The sequence below is a fragment of the Triplophysa dalaica genome, chromosome 6 (assembly GCF_015846415.1).
Source record: "Triplophysa dalaica isolate WHDGS20190420 chromosome 6, ASM1584641v1, whole genome shotgun sequence".
NCBI lineage: Eukaryota > Metazoa > Chordata > Actinopteri > Cypriniformes > Nemacheilidae > Triplophysa > Triplophysa dalaica.
In genome coordinates, this window is record NC_079547.1 from 1,405,001 (window position 1) to 1,425,438 (window position 20,438).

A 20,438-nucleotide genomic window follows, 5' to 3' on the forward strand; every position below is an offset into this window, starting at 1 on the left:
ATCATATCAGACTAAGGAGAGCAACACGCAACATTTGATAGGAACAAAATTCTAAAGCTGATGTCAGCAGCCCCCCGGCGGGCAAAACAAGTGCAGCAAGTGTGCAAACAGTGGCGAGGAACCCAAAACTCCAGTGGAGAAAAAAACCTCGGGAGAACCCAGACCCAGCCAGGGGAACCAGTTCTCCTCTGGCACTACTGCTGCATCTCTACAAGCTAAATCTAGATGATAGATTTAATATGATCTATATCTTTATACTTTATATCTAAAAGTCTAATACCTTATTGCAATATAATATAATAATACTATGCTGATGTCAAAACATCTAATGACGCTGATGGTTCATTTTTGTGTCGATTTTGCTGATTTTCTTTGACTATTGATGAAACGAAGGCTGATCGAGATGTTTTTAGGGCTTTCCTCTAAGTTCAAATTTTATTTTTCCACGCTCTGCGAAAAACCACTAATTTTGTTTTTTTAAAGTTACGCTCCATTTTACGGGCTGCTCTCTTGAGAGCGTGCGTGTGCTCATTATACCGCGGTGTTGGACTGATATCCTGAATTTTCTTAAAATTAATCATTGGGTGGATAAATAACTAGTAATCAGACCATTATATTCAAAGTGTTATTAAATTATTGTATCAAAATTGAATGAGATGTAGACGAGCGTATTAGATCGACCGAGTCAACCTGAAGGCTCTCACTTGCTACAATGCTTTGAGAATTGCATCATATTATATAGAATAATAAGATAATTTACTGCTACTATTACATGTTTAGCCCATTTATCTATCATCTATTAAGCGAACCAGCTATTTGCAATACTATTAGTAGCTAAGTTTGAGAGAAAAGAGAAGATAGAGAAAAAACAGAGAAAGGTCATCAGGGGGACATCCTCAGGCCGAACCGGAGCTGGATCTGTCAATCTCAGGCGTCGCCGGAAACCCGGAGATAAAACATGGACACAAAAGAAGATGATATTACTGTAGAGGACGCTCACGCACACATCAAAATAACTAATAGGGCTGTCAAAAAACTAATATTATTGACTATAGAGAGACCTAAACAGAGAAGATTGTCTTTAGCACTTAAACTAGGTATGAGCAAGTCTGGAAACAAAACTAGTCAACAACAAAAAACACAACAAGCTAATACTGTTCGCCCACAATCCAATCCGCAAGCCTCTGTCTGAGACAGCCCTCCCCTGGTCCAGCTTCTGAACAGACAAGAGCTGCTCAGAGCTAATGCTCTGTGTGCGGTCCAAGTAGAGGCGCAGTGCGCTGGACACAACACGTAGGAGGTTGGGTCTTCTCTCCCGGGAGGGAGCGCCTGCAGGTTCACCACCTGGACCCGGAAGGGAGTGTGGGAACCTTGGGCACGTAACCAGGCCGGTATCTCAGAAGACTACCGCCCAATTTCCAGGCACCCATGGGACACGAAGAATACTGGAGGTCCCTACCCTCTTGCAGAGGCAAGCGCCATCAAGAGCGGCCTTCATCGTAATAAGGACGAGAGGCGTCTCCGAGGGGCTCACATGCCCGAAGGCCATGTAGGACCTACGGTCCTAAGAGGGTACGGAGCGCGGCCGGAGTCGCGCTCCTGAGAACCTGGTGACGAGGTTATGTTAACCAAGAAACTTACCCTCCAGGCGATTGTGATGAGCGAGATGGATCGTGCGTAACGGCAGGTGCCGTGTTGCGAAACCCGAGGATGATCTGCTTCACCGTGCCAGGGAGGCTGGTTAGTGGCTGACAGAGCGGTCACCTTACACAGGGTGGGACCCCGGAGAGGTTTGACTTCTCTGCCTACTTACCTGCTAAGTGTTACCGCCGGCCGACGCAACGTCACGAGAACATTGTGGAAGGCAGCTATATCACTGTGGGAAGCCCGGAGAGAGTGTGTACTCTCCATCGCCACGGCTCTCCTGTCAGGGCCCCTCTGAGGCAGTTACCCAACAGGGTAGAGGCCTCCTCCTGCATGACGGGCCATCCTTGGAGGGCCCAGTATCAGAGGGGCCACCGCGGGGAGGCGGGGCTGATGGAGGGCACGCTGTGCGCAGGACCTCAGCATCCATAGATGATCGGGTCACGGAACAGTCTGCTTCTTCACCATAGAATATCTCCACAGTGTCACCATCCAGCCCAGCCTGCGCGGTGTCCAAGAAGGCCGACCTTCAGAGCTTCATCGTGCAAGGTTGAGCTACAGATCCTTGGACCACTATCGTGGACATCGTCCAACCCAGGGCACACACCCTGACCTACGTCGCTCGAGGCGCGAGGCCTGTGGCGGTGCACAGCCGGGTCGACCTTCCCATCAACCAGATCCAAACGCTCTGGCATATGACCCAATGGGTCCTCAAAACGTTATGGACCCTATTGACCGCCATAGCGTGGAGGGTGAAAGCAGCTTGGGAGACTTTGTCGACTCCTCCAAGTGGCAGCATCCGTGGAGCACCAGGGCCGCTAGACCACCTGGGTGGTCAACATTGCCCTTGGCTACCTCACTGTCCAGGAAAGTAATAGCTCCCTGAGCCCTTCAGACAGGAGCACGCCGCGGACGGCATACCCGACGTCTAATGAGCTCCACGTGGATCTCCGGGGAAGGCCGGGGAAGCACGGCCCTCACTTTTGCGTTGCCTCCTGAGCTCGACCGCCCAGAGGCAGGAGCTCTAAGGGGCTTCGCATCAGACAGGAGCAAGCCGCGAACGGCATACTCCACGTCTAGTGAGCTCAACGTGCATCTCCGGCCCGGGGAAGCCAGTGTCACCATCCAGCCCAGCCTGCGCGGTGTCCAAGAAGGCGGACCTTCCGAGCTTCATCTTGCAAGGTTGAGTTACAGATCCTTGGACCACTATCGTGGACATCGTCCAACCCAGGGCACACACCCTGACCTTCGTCGCTCGAGGCGAAAGGCCTGTGGCGGTGCACAGCCGTGTTGACCTTCCCATCAACCAGATCCAAACGCTCTGGCATATGTCCTAATGGGTCCCCAAAACGTTTTGGACCCTATTGACCGCCATAGCGTGGAGGGTGAAAGCAGCTTGGGAGACTTTGTCGACTCCTCCAAGTGGCAGCGTCAGTGGAGCACCAGGGCCGCTAGACCACCTGGGTAGTCAACATTGCCCTTAGCTACCTCACTGTCCAGGAAAGTAATAGCTCCCTGAGCCCTTCAGATAGGAGCACGCCGCGGACGGGATACCCGACGTCTAATGAGCTCCACGTGGATCTCCGGGGAAGTCCGGGGAAGCACGGCCCTCACTTTTGCGTTGCCTCCTGAGCTCGACCGCCCAGAGGCAGGAGCTCTAAGGGGCTTCGCATCAGACAAGAGCAAGCCGCAAACGGCATACTCCACGTCTAGTGAGCTCAACGTGCATCTCCGGCCCGGGGAAGCCAGTGTCACCATCCAGCCCAGCCTGCGCGGTGTCCAAGAAGGCGGACCTTCCGAGCTTCATCTTGCAAGGTTGAGCTACAGATCCTTGGACCACTATCGTGGACATCGTCCAACCCAGGGCACACACCCTGACCTTCGTCGCTCGAGGCGAAAGGCCTGTGGCGGTGCACAGCCGTGTTGACCTTCCCATCAACCAGATCCAAACGCTCTGGCATATGACCTAATGGGTCCCCAAAACGTTTTGGACCCTATTGACCGCCATAGCGTGGAGGGTGAAAGCAGCTTGGGAGACTTTGTCGACTCCTCCAAGTGGCAGCGTCAGTGGAGCACCAGGGCCGCTAGACCACCTGGGTGGTCAACATTGCCCTTAGCTACCTCACTGTCCAGGAAAATAATAGCTCCCTGAGCCCTTCAGACAGGAGCACGCCGCGGACGGGATACCCGACGTCTAATGAGCTCCACGTGGATCTCCGGGGAAGTCCGGGGAAGCACGGCCCTCACTTTTGCGTTGCCTCCTGAGCTCGACCGCCCAGAGGCAGGAGCTCTAAGGGGCTTCGCAGCAGACAAGAGCAAGCCGCAAACGGCATACTCCACGTCTAGTGAGCTCAACGTGCATCTCCGGCCCGGGGAAGCACGGCCGTCATCTCTGCGATGCCTCCTCTTGGGCTCGACCTCCCGAAGGCGGGAGCTCCAAGGGGCTTCGCATCTGATGACTGGAGGTAGCTATCAGATGTTATGACAGAGCACGTTGTCGAGTCTTGTCCGATATGGGACGGTCACCACCGTCCATCGGGGACGAGCCAGGTGAGCGTGTCGGGGCATGAATGCCGAAGCTGGCGGAATGACAAACACGGGAATCCCCGATCACCCCCGACGTTCGCTGAAGCGTTCAACCTCGCCGTGGAGGCGGTCACGCCAAGGGAACAGACGGGGTTGCGGGGTTGCGGCAACACTCTCCTGGATGAGAGTGGAAACTGTGAGAATATTGCTCCTGAAAAAGACCTGCTCTTCTAAATCTATAGCTCGCTGCTGAGACGCCAAGGGGAAGTCTGCGCTCCGGAGGAGAAATCCGCCACTGAGGAAGAGTCCACTCACCGAGGGGGATCCGCCATCAGAAGGGAGAAGTCCGCTGCTCTGCGTCACTGCAATTGTACAGACAGGTACACCACCTTACTTGAGAGTAGATTTGGGTGGTCTTAGTCAAATCAGACCACCAGCTGACGTAGATTTGTGGGGGTGTGGTTGCACAAGGCGTTTAAGGCTGGTCTGGGTAAGCATTCGCTTTCGAATGCATCTTTTGTTCCAACGCTTACATTTTTGCAATTTTACCTGTCTAATACATCCAAGGGCAACTTATTACACACCAAAACACAGAAAAGCACGTATTCCCACCATGTGACCCATTTAACAAATTTTACCTCCTCGGTGTCTTGTGTGTTATCTTCAACAAGTGACGTCAAGCTGGTTTGCGCTGCATTTGAAAACAAGAGTATTCACTTAATAAACAGACATCGTTCTTCATTTAAATGTATTTTATACATTACTGGGCAGAATTGACATTAGACACATATAGAGAAAAAGTTTATACCTGTGACGTACACCTCAGAGTCTTCATCGATGCTCTTGGACTTGATCTCAGAAGATTCTTTTAGCTTACACTCCTCACATGAGCAGTCGAGGATAACTGGCTCACAAAAGAAATCTTTGACCACTTTTAGCCTCTTTTTCCATTTTCCCTTTTTACGGGGAACAATCTGATCAAAAAGAATTGGAGAAAAAGAGACAAAACAAAGTTGTGTACAGCTGTCAATACATTAATATATATACACATGTGTTATACAATGACAAAAATTACACTTTAGACAAACTTAAAAAATGACTTTTTATATTAGTTTTTTGGTTAATATCAGTGATAACCGTTATAACTGTTTTACAGGCAATATTAATCATTTACAAGCTATTAAACAGCTCAATATTATCATGAAGGAACAAAAGCTCATCACAGCACTAGAATTTACAAAGCAATGTTTTCTTGTGAATTTGATATTAAAGGAAATCAATAGAAAGACATTTTACCTCCACGTTGTCTTGTGTGGCATTGACTTCGACAAGTTTGATCAAGCTTGTTTGCGCTATATTTGAAAACAAGAGTATTCACTTAATAAACAGACATCGTTCTTCATTTAAATGTATTTTATACATTACTGGGCAGAATTGACATTAGACACATATAGAGAAAAAGTTTATACCTGTGACGTACACCTCAGATTCTTCATCAATGCTCTGGGATTCGAGCTCAGGAGATGCTTCAGGACTACACAACTCGCTTAAGCAGTCGAAGAAAACCTGCATAAAAAAAGACATTTTTGACCACTTTTTGCTCCTTTTCCATTTATCTTTTTTACAAGGAGAAATCTTATCAAAAGGAAATGGAGAAAAAAAGACAAAACAAACTTGTGTACAGCTGTCAATACATTAATATATATACACTTGTGTTATACAATGACAAAAATGACACTTTAGACAAACTTACATGACTTTTTATATTAGTTTTTTGGTTAATATCAATGTTAACCATTATAACTGTTTTACAGGCAATATTAATCATTTACAAGCTATTAAACAGCTCAATATTATCATGAAGGAACAAAAGCTCATGACAGCACTAGAATTTACAAAGCAATGTTTTCTTGTGAATTTGATATTAATTGAAATAAAAAGAAAGACATTTTACCTCCACGGTGTCTTGTGTGTTATCTTCAACAAGTGACGTCAAGCTGGTTTGCGCTACATTTGAAAACAAGAGTATTCACTTAATAAACAGACATCGTTCTTCATTTAAATGTATTTTATACATTACTGGGCAGAATTGACATTAGACACATATAGAGAAAAAGTTTATACCTGTGACGTACACCTCAGATTCTTCATCAATAATCTTGGACTTGATCTCAGAAGATTCTTTTAGCTTACACTCCTCACATGAGCAGTCGAGGATAACTGGCTCACAAAAGAAATCTTTGACCACTTTTAGCCTCTTTTTCCACTTTCCCTTTTTACGGGGAACAATCTGATCAAAAAGAATTGGAGAAAAAGAGACAAAACAAACTGTTGTACAGCTGTCAATACATTAAAATATACACATGTGTTATACAATGACAAAAATTACACTTTAGACAAACTTAAAAAATGACTTTTTATATTAGTTTTTTGGTTAATATCAATCTTAATGTTCATTACTGTTTTACAGGCAATATTAATCATTTACAAGCTATTAAACAGCTCAATATTATCATGAAGGAACAAAAGCTCATCACAGCACTAGAATTTACAAAGCAATGTTTTCTTGTGAATTTGATATTAAAGGAAATCAATAGAAAGACATTTTACCTCCACGTTGTCTTGTGTGGCATTGACTTCGACAAGTTTGATCAAGCTTGTTTGCGCTATATTTGAAAACAAGAGTATTCACTTAATAAACAGACATCGTTCTTCATTTAAATGTATTTTATACATTACTGGGCAGAATTGACATTAGACACATATAGAGAAAAAGTTTATACCTGTAACGTACACCTCGGATTCTTCATCAATGCTCTGGGAGTCGAGCTCAGGAGATGCTTCAGGACTACACAACTCGCTTAAGCAGTCGAAGAAAACCTGCATAAAAAAAGACATATTTGACCACTTTTTGCTCCTTTTCCATTTATCTTTTTTACAAGGAGAAATCTTATCAAAAGGAAATGGAGAAAAAAAGACAAAACAAACTTGTGTACAGCTGTCAATACATTAATATATATACACATATGTTATACAATGACAAAAATGACACTTTAGACAAACTTACATGACTTTTTATATTAGTTTTTTGGTTAATATCAATGTTAACCATTATAACTGTTTTACAGGCAATATTAATCATTTACAAGCTATTAAACAGCTCAATATTATCATGAAGGAACAAAAGCTCATCACAGCACTAGAATTTACAAAGCAATGTTTTCTCGTGAATTTGATATTAATTGAAATCAAAAGAAAGACATTTTACCTCCTCGGTGTCTTGTGTGTTATCTTCAACAAGTGACGTCAAGCTGGTTTGCGCTAAATTTGAAAACAAGAGTATTCACTTAATAAACAGACATCGTTCTTCATTTTAATGTATTTTATACATTACTGTGCAGAATTGACATTAGAGACATATAGAGAAAAAGTTTATACCTGTGACGTACACCTCAGATTCTTCATCAATAATCTTGGACTTGATCTCAGAAGATTCTTTTAGCTTACACTCCTCACATGAGCAGTCGAGGATAACTGGCTCACAAAAGAAATCTTTGACCACTTTTAGCCTCTTTTTCCACTTTCCCTTTTTACGGGGAACAATCTGATCAAAAAGAATTGGAGGAAAAAAGACAAAACAAACTTGTGTACAGCTGTCAATACATTAATATATATACACATGTGTTATACAATGACAAAAATGAGCATTAGACAAACTTAAAAAATTACATTTTACATTAGTACTTTGGTTAATATCAATCTTAATGTTTATTACTGTTTTACAGGCAATATTAATCATTTACAAGCTATTAAACAGCTCAATATTATCATGAAGGAACAAAAGCTCATCACAGCACTAGAATTTACAAAGCAATGTTTTCTTGTGAATTTGATATTAAAGGAAATCAATAGAAAGACATTTTACCTCCACGTTGTCTTGTGTGGCATTGACTTCGACAAGTTTGATCAAGCTTGTTTGCGCTATATTTGAAAACAAGAGTATTCACTTAATAAACAGACATCGTTCTTCATTTAAATGTATTTTATACATTACTGGGCAGAATTGACATTAGACACATATAGAGAAAAAGTTTATACCTGTAACGTACACCTCGGATTCTTCATCAATGCTCTGGGAGTCGAGCTCAGGAGATGCTTCAGGACTACACAACTCGCTTAAGCAGTCGAAGAAAACCTGCATAAAAAAAGACATTTTTGACCACTTTTTGCTCCTTTTCCATTTATCTTTTTTACGAGGAGCAATCTTATCAAAAGGAAATGGAGAAAAAAAGACAAAACAAACTTGTGTACAGCTGTCAATACATTAATATATATATACACATGTGTTATACAATGACAAAAATGACACTTTAGACAAACTTACATGACTTTTTATATTAGTTTTTTGGTTAATATCAATGTTAACCATTATAACTGTTTTACAGGCAATATTAATCATTTACAAGCTATTAAACAGCTCAATATTATCATGAAGGAACAAAAGCTCATGACAGCACTAGAATTTACAAAGCAATGTTTTCTCGTGAATTTGATATTAATTGAAATCAAAAGAAAGACATTTTACCTCCTCGGTGTCTTGTGTGTTATCTTCAACAAGTGACGTCAAGCTGGTTTGCGCTAAATTTGAAAACAAGAGTATTCACTTAATAAACAGACATCGTTCTTCATTTTAATGTATTTTATACATTACTGTGCAGAATTGACATTAGAGACATATAGAGAAAAAGTTTATACCTGTGACGTACACCTCAGATTCTTCATCAATAATCTTGGACTTGATCTCAGAAGATTCTTTTAGCTTACACTCCTCACATGAGCAGTCGAGGATAACTGGCTCACAAAAGAAATCTTTGACCACTTTTAGCCTCTTTTTCCACTTTCCCTTTTTACGGGGAACAATCTGATCAAAAAGAATTGGAGGAAAAAAGACAAAACAAACTTGTGTACAGCTGTCAATACATTAATATATATACACATGTGTTATACAATGACAAAAATGAGCATTAGACAAACTTAAAAAATTACATTTTACATTAGTACTTTGGTTAATATCAATCTTAATGTTTATTACTGTTTTACAGGCAATATTAATCATTTACAAGCTATTAAACAGCTCAATATTATCATGAAGGAACAAAAGCTCATCACAGCACTAGAATTTACAAAGCAATGTTTTCTTGTGAATTTGATATTAAAGGAAATCAATAGAAAGACATTTTACCTCCACGTTGTCTTGTGTGGCATTGACTTCGACAAGTTTGATCAAGCTTGTTTGCGCTATATTTGAAAACAAGAGTATTCACTTAATAAACAGACATCGTTCTTCATTTAAATGTATTTTATACATTACTGGGCAGAATTGACATTAGACACATATAGAGAAAAAGTTTATACCTGTAACGTACACCTCGGATTCTTCATCAATGCTCTGGGAGTCGAGCTCAGGAGATGCTTCAGGACTACACAACTCGCTTAAGCAGTCGAAGAAAACCTGCATAAAAAAAGACATTTTTGACCACTTTTTGCTCCTTTTCCATTTATCTTTTTTACGAGGAGCAATCTTATCAAAAGGAAATGGAGAAAAAAAGACAAAACAAACTTGTGTACAGCTGTCAATACATTAATATATATATACACATGTGTTATACAATGACAAAAATGACACTTTAGACAAACTTACATGACTTTTTATATTAGTTTTTTGGTTAATATCAATGTTAACCATTATAACTGTTTTACAGGCAATATTAATCATTTACAAGCTATTAAACAGCTCAATATTATCATGAAGGAACAAAAGCTCATCACAGCACTAGAATTTACAAAGCAATGTTTTCTTGTGAATTTGATATTAATTGAAATAAAAAGAAAGACATTTTACCTCCTCGGTGTCTTGTGTGTTATCTTCAACAAGTGACGTCAAGCTGGTTTGCGCTAAATTTGAAAACAAGAGTATTCACTTAATAAACAGACATCGTTCTTCATTTAAATGTATTTTATACATTACTGGGCAGAATTGACATTAGACACATATAGAGAAAAAGTTTATACCTGTGACGTACACCTCGGATTCTTCATCAATAATCTTGGACTTGATCTCAGAAGATTCTTTTAGCTTACACTCCTCACATGAGCAGTCGAGGATAACTGGCTCACAAAAGAAATCTTTGACCACTTTTAGCCTCTTTTTCCACTTTCCCTTTTTACGGGGAACAATCTGATCAAAAAGAATTGGAGGAAAAAAGACAAAACAAACTTGTGTACAGCTGTCAATACATTAAAATATACACATGTGTTATACAATGACAAAAATGACACTTTAGACAAACTTACATGACTTTTTATATTAGTTTTTTGGTTAATATCAGTGATAACCGTTATAACTGTTTTACAGGCAATATTAATCATTTACAAGCTATTAAACAGCTCAATATTATCATGAAGGAACAAAAGCTCATGACAGCACTAGAATTTACAAAGCAATGTTTTCTTGTGAATTTTATTAAATTGTGTTAAATTGTGAATATTAAAGGAAATCAAAAGAAAGACATTTTACCTCCACGTTGTCTTGTTTGTTATCTTCCATTAGTGAGATCAGGCTTGTTTGTGCTATACATGAAAACAAATTCATCAACTTACTAAACGGACATCGTTCGTCGATTAAATGTATTATACATTGATGAATTAAAGTGTACACATAGCAGAATTGACATTAGCCACAAATAACTTTAGAGAAACAAGTTTTTTACCTGTGACAAACACTTCAGATTCAGTTAAAACGCTCAAGATGTCGAGCTCAGGAGATCCTCTCGGTTCACACTCCTCGCAATGGCAGTCGAGAATAACAGGCAAACAAAATAATTCATAAAACACTTTTCCTAATCGAGATCGTTGAGTTTTCGCCATTTGCTCTGGATATCTGTTGGTCGCTGTTATATGTTGAATCGGTTGTGCTGTGAAGAGAAATGACAAATCTGTCTCTGCCTGTGGGTCTTAAAGACTTTCTGAGTGACGTAATAAAGGAGAACGCGTCATCTCTAGTAATTCATATAATAATAAGACGCCGTTTAAGTGTTTTGCCCGCGTTGCTATGGCACCGGGAACGTGACCTCTCTACATAATACAATCCAAATTGTTGGACAAAAGTTCAATTCATCTCAATAATCTCAACACTTTAAGAACTAATAGTATTTATACCATTTTATATATATTTATATTTTTATATATTTATATTTAATATTTATATATATTTATATTTATATATATTATTTAATATTTATATATTACTAATGGTAAATATAAAACAATGTCCCATTTAGAAAAAAGTTTAACACAATTTTAATAGTATTTTGTCCGCACACTGAGATCAACACACCCACAAAGTTCTTTAAAAACTTTAACTTTACATCTGCAGAGTGAAAAAAGTACAAAAGTGTCTTAAACAGACTCAAGAGCAAACATTTCACCTCATGATTTTGTCAATCCTGTGAGAATAATCAACAAACTCACTCTTTGGCAGACACAGCTACAGGGGTAATTGCTAAAGCCAGACTTTTGTTTTTATAATGGAGTACAAATAGAGAGAAAAAACACATTTAAATGTATAAAGTAATATAATAATTATATTTAAAAAATCTACATGTCAAATTTTTTAAAACCACTTACACAAAATAAAGTTGCTTATAACTTTGCAGACAGTGCCTGTTATGATACAAAGCAAGTTTTATTACACAAACGTGTGGCACAGATACAGCCAAATGACCGTTAAGTTATTTATTGGATATTTAATTACAATAATTGAGTTACATTCATCCTCACCCTCAACAACCACCCTGTTATCTTGACATTTACTGGTTTATAGAACCTGAAATCATAGGAAGCAGAACATCACTGTCCACAACAACACAGTTATAGTGGGAAAAATTACTTTATCTTTTATTTTTGTTCTGTTGAATATTGACATTTTGAAGAATGCAGGACAGCAGACAGTTCTGGGGCACTTTTGACTACCGTTATTTTTTTCCTACTATGGGAGTCAATCTGTCTGCTTATAAGCATTATTCCAAATATCTTTCTCTGTGTTCATCAGAACAAAGATCCCAACTACACATCATATCACTGTTGAATCCTGAAGCAAAACACTGAGACGCACAGATATAACATTCTGTCCAAACCATTATTTATTTAGACGTCAATGTCATGTTTAATCCAGAGCTTTATTGCCATTTATTAAAACGAATAAGTCAGTAAACAGTTTGAATATTCTTTGTATTCACCTCTTAGAAATAAAAATGACAGAAATCTCTCTCTGAGACACGGGTGAATGTACACGGCTTGACTCGGCAGAGTTAAACTGATCCGTATCTTCATGTTCAGATCCATGATATTCATGCAACATCTCACATGTCATCGTGTCAGTAAACAACAACAGTCCACAGCCATGACAGTTTCACAGAGTTTAAACACACAACAACACACAATCTGAAAGTCCTCATCTCTTATCCTCATTCAAACACACTTTGTTAATGTCACCGTCCTGTGAGTTATTCCACACATCATCCACATCACTCAGATCATCTTTGCTGCAAATACATAAAACAACATCAATAAAAGAAAACAAATCTCAACAGGCCGACAGCTTTGAAATGAGACTGGACACTATTGCTGAATGATGATGTCATCATGATAAACATCCGTAACGCTTACAAGAGGCACTTTAAAATACTTCAGATGAGAAAAACATGACTTATGCTTATGTGTCACTATGAGCATCGACACCATTTCAAAAACACTTCAGGAACGTCTGAGCGAGTTCATAGAGAAACAACAACAAACAAACAAGCAGCATGAACCGTTTCTAAACTCAGATCAAAGTCTGTAAACAAACATTTCAATGGAATAAAGCAGAACTTCAACCCTGTCAGTCAGATCACAAATCTGTTTCTTATTCGAGAAGGACAACAGTCCAGATCTTGGCACAACAGCGCCTACACTTTCTCCGCCGGCTGAAAAAAGCAAGCCTCCCTCCACCCATCCTCACCACCTTCTACAGGGGTACCATTGAGAGCGTGCTGACCAGCTGCATCACTGTCTGGTCCGGAAACTGTTGTGCAGCAGACCGCAAGACCCTCCAGCGGACAGTGAACACCGCTGCAAAAATCATTGGTGCCCCTCTCCCCTCCATCATGGATATCTTCCTTACACGATGCTCCAGCAAAGCAAAAAGTATCGTGGAGGACCCCATCCACCCCTCCCACAGTCTCTTCCAGCTCCTACCCTCAGGTAGACGGTACCGGAGTATCAGAGCCCGCTCCGCCAGACTGCTCAACAGCTTTTTCCCCCAGGCTGTGAGAGCCCTGAACTCACATCACACCGCCCCTCCCTGAAACCCCCAACAACCCCCCCCCACATACACCTTACCACATCTCAGGAAAACCAGTTAACTTTTATTTCTGTGCAATTCAGGAGAGCGGGCCTGCACAAGCCACCTGTAGCAACACACTCTCCTCTGCATGCACTAGACACTTTCACACACCTTTGTGTTTACAAATCCCACAAAAAACTGATTGTAATATATGACTGTAATGTATGTATGCTTACTGGCTCATGCACCACAAACCACCTCACACTGTTCCCCAGCCAGCTGCTTGAATGTCTCTCTCTCTTCGCACATGTACAGTTTTTGAAGCCATTTTCACAGATGTACAGTTTGTATTTTATATTTTATTTTTTAGTTGTTAGTTTATGTATAGGTAACCACCTTTATATATAGCATATGTATAGTCAAAGCTGACAGTAGGCCAGTTGTGTATAGGTTTATACTGTTTTACTTCGTGTTGTATATCTGTATTTATGTAGCACCGTGGTCCTGTGAGGCACGACATCTTGTCCCGCTATATGTCCAACATGTAGTGGAATGACAATAAAGCTCAACTTGAACTTGAACTTGAACTTGTGTTTATGAAAATCCAATATTGTGTGTCTGAGGCAGTGTGCTGCTTGTGTTAAATTATGTAACACTATCAAGAAAAGTTGTTTAGTGTAGTGGTTTACTGTGAAGACGGAGGTAGATGGCTTACAGAACATTACAAATCAACTTCACACATAAACGTTCAACATCAGAATGGCATCTGCTCTTAAATAAAAAAACACTGAATCGTTTAATACAGCGATGTAATGAAAGCATTTTAAAAAAACTCAATAAAGTGAATGAAGAAGACATGAAAACATCACAAGAAACAGATTCGTTTGAAACACAGAATAGAAATAAAACTCAAATCCACAGCCCTTGCACATGAACCGGAGCCTTTTCTGTGATGATGAGAGCTCAGCCAATAGCATCACCCCCCTCAGGACACGTGATCTGGACGCTGAACACGGCCGGTTCGCCACCCCGCTGTGATTGGCTGGGGTGTTTGTAAGTCAGATGGTTTTGGAGAGATTATGTGTATTATGTGACCTTCTCGTGCTGGATCTGATAGTAGCACGCCTGCGTGAAGAAGAGAGAGACTCGCTGCAGGTGTTGCTTATGGGTGTGTTCACAGTGCAGACGGTATAAATGCTTTATTTACCTTCAGTGTGGTAAACATGATTCCATGCTCTCCGTGTTGAACACAAGGATCCATCAGGTCCTCGATCAGACTGACCTCTGACCCCAGATTTCTGATCCTTAACAGAACAACAGCTGTGTCAAATAATATGTTCCCCAATATGTGTTCTGGTTCGTAGTCTCCGAGACCCACAGTGTCATGAGCCGAGAGAAGAGCCTGAAAAACACAAATGATGATCAGCAACCAACCACCTCTTTGAATATTATATCACAACAATATATAAATACACACGCGAGATCTTTTGATCTTGTGTCTGATCACATACAGGTTTATAATCAAAGTCTCAATTGAGTGTTCACCTGTAGGTGCGGCTGACTCAGGAGACTGTAGAGTTCTCGAGCTTCATCTGAAGGGTTCCAGGTTGCCATCAGATCTGAGAGAATCTGAAGCGACAGAACTAGTGTCATGACAAAACCTCCAAATGTACTGATAGAAGAGTCAAGACCGGAACACCACAGACCCTCGAAATCAGTACACAGAGCGCGTTTCATTGATTTTAACACGTAAGATAGTTCTGTCAGAGTTTAGAATGCAGAAGCGGTGTGGTGACATTTGCCTGTCAAATTAGCACTTTACAGCTCTAACCATATTTCAACAGAAGTCAGAAATATATGAGACTGCACTTAATTCACACGCAACTCCTTTCATGCGTTCTCTGAACTTATCAGAAGGGAGAAGACGAAGCAGATGTAACATTTCTTTTTGCCTGAATGGATGTTTTTGTCTGCACGCAGGATAAAATTGCAACGCACGGGATCTTCAGTGAGTCTGCGCAGCTTAAAGAGAACATTAGTTGTAATATCTCTGAACCCATGATTCACATTTTTTTACAAAAACATGCCTGTGTAAACCGTAATTAGCAGACCACTTGCAGTTCCACCGAGGACCGCGGACCCCCGGATGAAGACCCATGGACTAAACAACATCTAGAACACACAATCTAGAACAAGAGCTGGAGAGAATATTGTCCTTTGAGACAGTATAAACACTCTTGTACAGCTGTCATACACTGTGTTTTCAATTTTTGTCAAGTGATGAGTTGCTGTAACTCATATTAGCAACAAAACATTTTACCTCATTGTTGTCTTGTGTGGAATTGTCTTCCACAAGTAACATCAAGCTTGTTTGCGCTGTATATGTAAAAAAATATCCACTTAATAAACAGACATCGTTCCGTGTGATCCACAGCATGCTTTCAATTAACAGAAAGCAGAAAGAATTTGTAATGTTAACAACAACCAGTAAATACTTATATATTAATATATAAACATAAAGACACACACAACACAACCGTGAAATGCCCACATAGTTAGTTTGTACTTTATTATCCAGCCAAGGTGTTACTATTAATAATGATGCTATATATAGAAAGCTATTATATAAAAATAAACAGATTTACTCACCCTACACAAATTGCCAGCGTTCGCCGGGGGAAATGGCGGTATGTTGTGTTCTTTGATGGATCAGGAGACCCCTCCTCGGCAGTAGCTCATCTCACTGGTTCCTGTCCAGTCTGAAGTACTGCTGGAACTGGGCATCATCCAGCCGCAGCTCCTGCATCCGCCGGTGGTACTCACAGTGCTGACTCCGATCTGTCTGGGTTCACAAAACTAACCGTTTAGTGAAATTATGCAAAAAAGATGAATTAACAAGATGGATTTATTTCTTGTGCATCAATAATTATGTCTCACCAATGTTAGCTAATGTTGTATGAATTCCTTTAATATTCAGGTTTAGGAAATCAGATTTTTTATCAAATCCACCGAAGTAGTGAAAATCCTGATGTTGCACACCCCGGTGCCGTAGGTGGCGATATACACCTAAACCTGATGGTTGCCCATCGGCTGTAGAAAGCCTCTATTGTGAGCTTCTGGCTGGTTGCTCTCGAACACACTCCAGATTATTCCAGAGAAGAAATGGTGAAACGGTTTGCAAACATTTTCATAAAAGCCAGTCTAAGCGTGTGGGCACAACGGTCACTGATGAATCCCAACTGTTGCACCTGAATCACTCATCAGAGACCTTGTGATCTGCTCAAACCTGCGGTCTGAATCTGCCGTTGTGGAAAGAAACCCACTTTTTACCTGTGACGAATCTGGAACTTTTATTAGCAACCATATTTCAATGACCTCTGGTTAATAATATCTGCTGTTGTGATAAAAACTGTGAAATTCTCAAATTGTATCCTAAACTATTTCCTTGTTTATGGGCACATGCGTTGACCGTTGCTCAGTATTATTATTACTTGGGGGGAAATCTTGTGAAATTTCTTCATAATAATTAATTGAATATGAGAATTTAACTTTTTTTATTTATTATTATTTATTATTATTATCTGTTTTGATTAAAATCAATTTGACAGTTCTTTCTGTCTGACGCCTGAACATAAAGTGAAGTAATATGTATATGTTTCAAAGACGTAAAATGTAATACCTGGATGAAGCCACCGTTACACAACCGGCATGCAAAATAATTTTGTTGACCACTTTTGCCTCCTTTTCCATTTTAACGAGGAACAATCTGATCAAAAGAACTGGAGAAAAAAAGACAAAATAAACTCTTGTACAGCTGACAATACATTCATATATATACACACGTGTTATACAATGACACAAATACTCTTTATACAAACTTACATGACTTTTTATATTATATTTATGTTAACATATATTACTGTTTTACAGGCAATATTAATCATTTACAAGCTATTAAACAGCTCAATATTATCATGAAGGAACAAAAGCTCATCACAGCACTAGAATTTACAAAGCAATGTTTTCTTGTGAATTTGATATTAAAGGAAATCAAAAGAAAGACATTTTACCTCTGTACCAGGTGTACTACGTAATATTGTAATAATTTACCCAAAATTGTTCAATTGTACGTTTTACGTGGTTACCTGATCTCAATGTGTGCTTCCCCTTTAAATGTGCTTTGAAAGCTAGGTGACTGAACTTCCGGTGCAGGCTCCTCCTCTTCCCTTCTTGTAATATTGCTCAATGGGAGATGTAGGTTGCTTTTTGGTTTCTGACAATCCTATTTAATCCTTACTTTAATTATTCATTTTATATGTATATATATATCTTCACTCAAATGTGTGAATAATGTTATTTTACTTGTATGAGTGATGATTGTTGTCATTTTACACCTTTTGAGTCATATTTCTCTTAAATGTAGAAGTGAGCACATGGTGATGAATGTACAACACATTTATTTTATAGAGCATGCTTGTATGTTTCTGTCGATCAGATTAAACGATCCAGTGAACTGAAGCCTGCTGTCACGTGTCTGTTTTCACACAACGGAAAGTAGACCAAGTGTCTAATAACTGGTGTCGCCGGACATACGCGAGCCACCGGTTACACGTGGTGTCGTGACCCTTTGGATTGCACCGATCGCCGGAGTTGCTGCAGCTACAGTCGACGGGTTTGCTGTAACTAATCTCTGGAGGAGAGTTTCGCTGATTGTTTCATCTCTTCACGTCATTAACTCGTTACCTGTATTTGCTGCTCATATCATATAGGACTGTATTCATCGAACGCTTGACTTTTGTGAGGTATGTTTGAAAACAGTTTTGTTTCTATCAAAAAGTAATGACGGGAATATTTGTGATCGTTTGTTTCTTTCTGTGAAACGCCACACTGATCTCTTTTGACTGTCTCTTTACATGTGTGTTTCTGCAGAAATACATTTTTTTTTCTTTTTCTCTGCATGGTAGTACTGTTTGATTTTGTGTTTTTATTTTCTGACGTTCTTATTGTTTATTATTTAAACTAAGTGATGTTTGACGACACTGTTGGTCAGGATACTTTTAGCTCTCTGCAGCAACCTAGTGCCATGCTTTCAGTCGACAGGGTTAGAGGGGATTTTAGTCCTGACAAAACCTTCTGAAACTCACCTCAATGTTTTTGGGAGGGTTTTCTTTAATGCAGAAACTGACCATGTGCACGAATAAGATTCGGCTATTGGTACCTCAGTGGGTCCAGCCGCTTGTTTTGTGCAGTCCAAGTCAGATGCGCAGCATTCAAGTGCTCATGTAGATGCTTCTGAATTGAAACTCATTGTCCAACATGATGTGACATCTCAGCCATTCTTTATAGGTGACCAAAGTGATTCATTCTCGCTGCACGAATGGGAAGACATGATGTACAGTTATTTGAACGGTAAGAAGTGCACTGATGTAACGGCTTCTGATCTTATTTTGAGCAGACTCTCACTGTCCAGATCCTGGTCTTGCTTTGTCTTTTCAGTTTAAGCCTGCTGAACAGCGGAGTGCTGCCGAGGTTCAAGAGCGACTGGATTGTCACCATAGGAACCTGAAAAGAACTTCTAATAGAACCCAATGTTACTCACCTGTGTCCACCGGCATTAGTGCACATATGACCTGGAAATCGAAGTCTATGGGTTCAGTTTCATCGTCCCTACTGTAGTAGTGCCTGGACAGAAAGAAAAATTAATTATCGTCAGTAACGCATCAAGTGCGTGCTTCAGAGGATGAAACCCAAAAAGTACTGGGAAGTTATTTCTTGCCAAAACACATCCCTGAATGCGAAGAGTTTCTTGAACTTTTGAGCTGCATTTCTCGTTGGTCTGGTCCTCACCAGCGTGCTAAACTTGGGACAGTGAAAGTTTGTCAAGTTGTTACTTTGCGTCCCAGATGTGAGCACCTGGTCTGGGGAAAACTACCTGCTAACACTAACCCTAACATTTCCAAAGGAAGCAAAGTCATCGTTGAACCCACAACTTCTCGTTCGGCATCCCGTCAAGTTCTTGTTAGACGTGTAGTGACTCCTTTGTGGGCTGATAGATGGCTGCCGATGAAGATTTTGAACCCCACTCAGTCACCAATAACTCTACGTCGTAACGCTAAACTGGCCGATATGTCCCCTTGTTTGGCAGTCGAGGATGTTACCGTCATGCAAGGCGTGTGCAGACCTCATGATGTTCCTGTCACAGCTTTCCGAAAGCCCATTCCATCTGCTGACTCTGTCCGGTTACTGCACGAGAGGTTCTTTCTGACATGGAAGAAAAAGGCATTATTACCAAGTCAGCCAGCGAGTATGCATCTCCTTTGGTAATGGTATGGAAGAAGGATGGATCACAGAGTATGTACAGATTTTCGTTGGCTGTCAAGGATGCTCATCCCTTGCCCCATCAGGCGGATTGCCTGGCTGCTCTTGATGGCAAACTTCTATTCAGCTGTCGACTTAACATCAGGATTTTAAAAATGTTCCACTCCATGTGTCTGATCGGCATTTAACTGCATTCACAACACCCTTGGGCTTGTATGAATATAATCGTCTCCCTCAGGGCCTGTGCAATAGTCCCGCATCTTTATGCCCATGATGCTCAGCATATTTGGAGATCTGAACTTTTCCAGCCTCCTTTGCTATCTTAACAATTTGCTAGTTTTTGTCCATACCGAACAAGAAGCATTGACACGCCTGGAAGTGGTGTTTGCAAGGTTGAGAGCTAGTAATCTGAAGTTGGCTTCAAAAAAGTGTCACTTAGGCGTTTTATCAGATTTTGATGTCGCTTTTGAGGAGTTGAAAACAGCTCTTGTTGAGAGTGTAGTGTTAGCCCAACCTGATTTTGAGGGTCCTTTTATTCTCTGCACCGACCCGTCGTTAGACGGCC

The 20,438-nt window shown here is 40.6% G+C and overlaps 2 protein-coding genes across 2 annotated transcripts in view; both read right to left on the minus strand.

Moving 5' to 3' along the window:
• Nucleotides 1–13,159, minus strand: part of LOC130425332 (uncharacterized) — a 13,865-nt gene extending 706 nt beyond the window's left edge. Inside the window, exons 1-21 of the mRNA XM_056751595.1 lie at nucleotides 10,941–13,159; nucleotides 10,748–10,800; nucleotides 10,243–10,408; nucleotides 10,073–10,125; nucleotides 9,586–9,682; nucleotides 9,413–9,468; nucleotides 8,926–9,091; nucleotides 8,756–8,808; nucleotides 8,269–8,365; nucleotides 8,096–8,151; nucleotides 7,609–7,774; nucleotides 7,439–7,491; nucleotides 6,954–7,050; nucleotides 6,781–6,836; nucleotides 6,295–6,460; nucleotides 6,125–6,177; nucleotides 5,640–5,736; nucleotides 5,467–5,522; nucleotides 4,979–5,144; nucleotides 4,809–4,861; nucleotides 1–4,532 (exon numbers count right to left, since the gene is read on the minus strand). The exon at nucleotides 1–4,532 is cut by the window's left edge and continues 706 nt beyond it. Of these exons, the coding sequence (XP_056607573.1) occupies nucleotides 4,530–4,532; nucleotides 4,809–4,861; nucleotides 4,979–5,144; nucleotides 5,467–5,522; nucleotides 5,640–5,736; nucleotides 6,125–6,177; nucleotides 6,295–6,460; nucleotides 6,781–6,836; nucleotides 6,954–7,050; nucleotides 7,439–7,491; nucleotides 7,609–7,774; nucleotides 8,096–8,151; nucleotides 8,269–8,365; nucleotides 8,756–8,808; nucleotides 8,926–9,091; nucleotides 9,413–9,468; nucleotides 9,586–9,682; nucleotides 10,073–10,125; nucleotides 10,243–10,408; nucleotides 10,748–10,800; nucleotides 10,941–11,097 (1,920 nt within the window). The 5' untranslated portion in view covers nucleotides 11,098–13,159 and the 3' untranslated portion in view covers nucleotides 1–4,529. The remainder of the gene's footprint in view (nucleotides 4,533–4,808; nucleotides 4,862–4,978; nucleotides 5,145–5,466; nucleotides 5,523–5,639; nucleotides 5,737–6,124; nucleotides 6,178–6,294; nucleotides 6,461–6,780; nucleotides 6,837–6,953; nucleotides 7,051–7,438; nucleotides 7,492–7,608; nucleotides 7,775–8,095; nucleotides 8,152–8,268; nucleotides 8,366–8,755; nucleotides 8,809–8,925; nucleotides 9,092–9,412; nucleotides 9,469–9,585; nucleotides 9,683–10,072; nucleotides 10,126–10,242; nucleotides 10,409–10,747; nucleotides 10,801–10,940) is intronic.
• Nucleotides 13,160–14,294: 1,135 nt separating this feature from the next.
• On the minus strand, nucleotides 14,295–15,227 carry LOC130424898 (alsin-like). Its single transcript, XM_056750878.1, has 3 exons — nucleotides 15,101–15,227; nucleotides 14,763–14,957; nucleotides 14,295–14,680 (listed from the first exon to the last, which is right to left on the minus strand). Exons 1-3 carry the CDS (start codon nucleotides 15,206–15,208, stop codon nucleotides 14,642–14,644), a joined length of 342 nt encoding a protein of 113 aa, XP_056606856.1. The 5' UTR covers nucleotides 15,209–15,227; the 3' UTR covers nucleotides 14,295–14,641.
• Between the last annotated feature and the right edge of the window lie 5,211 nt (nucleotides 15,228–20,438).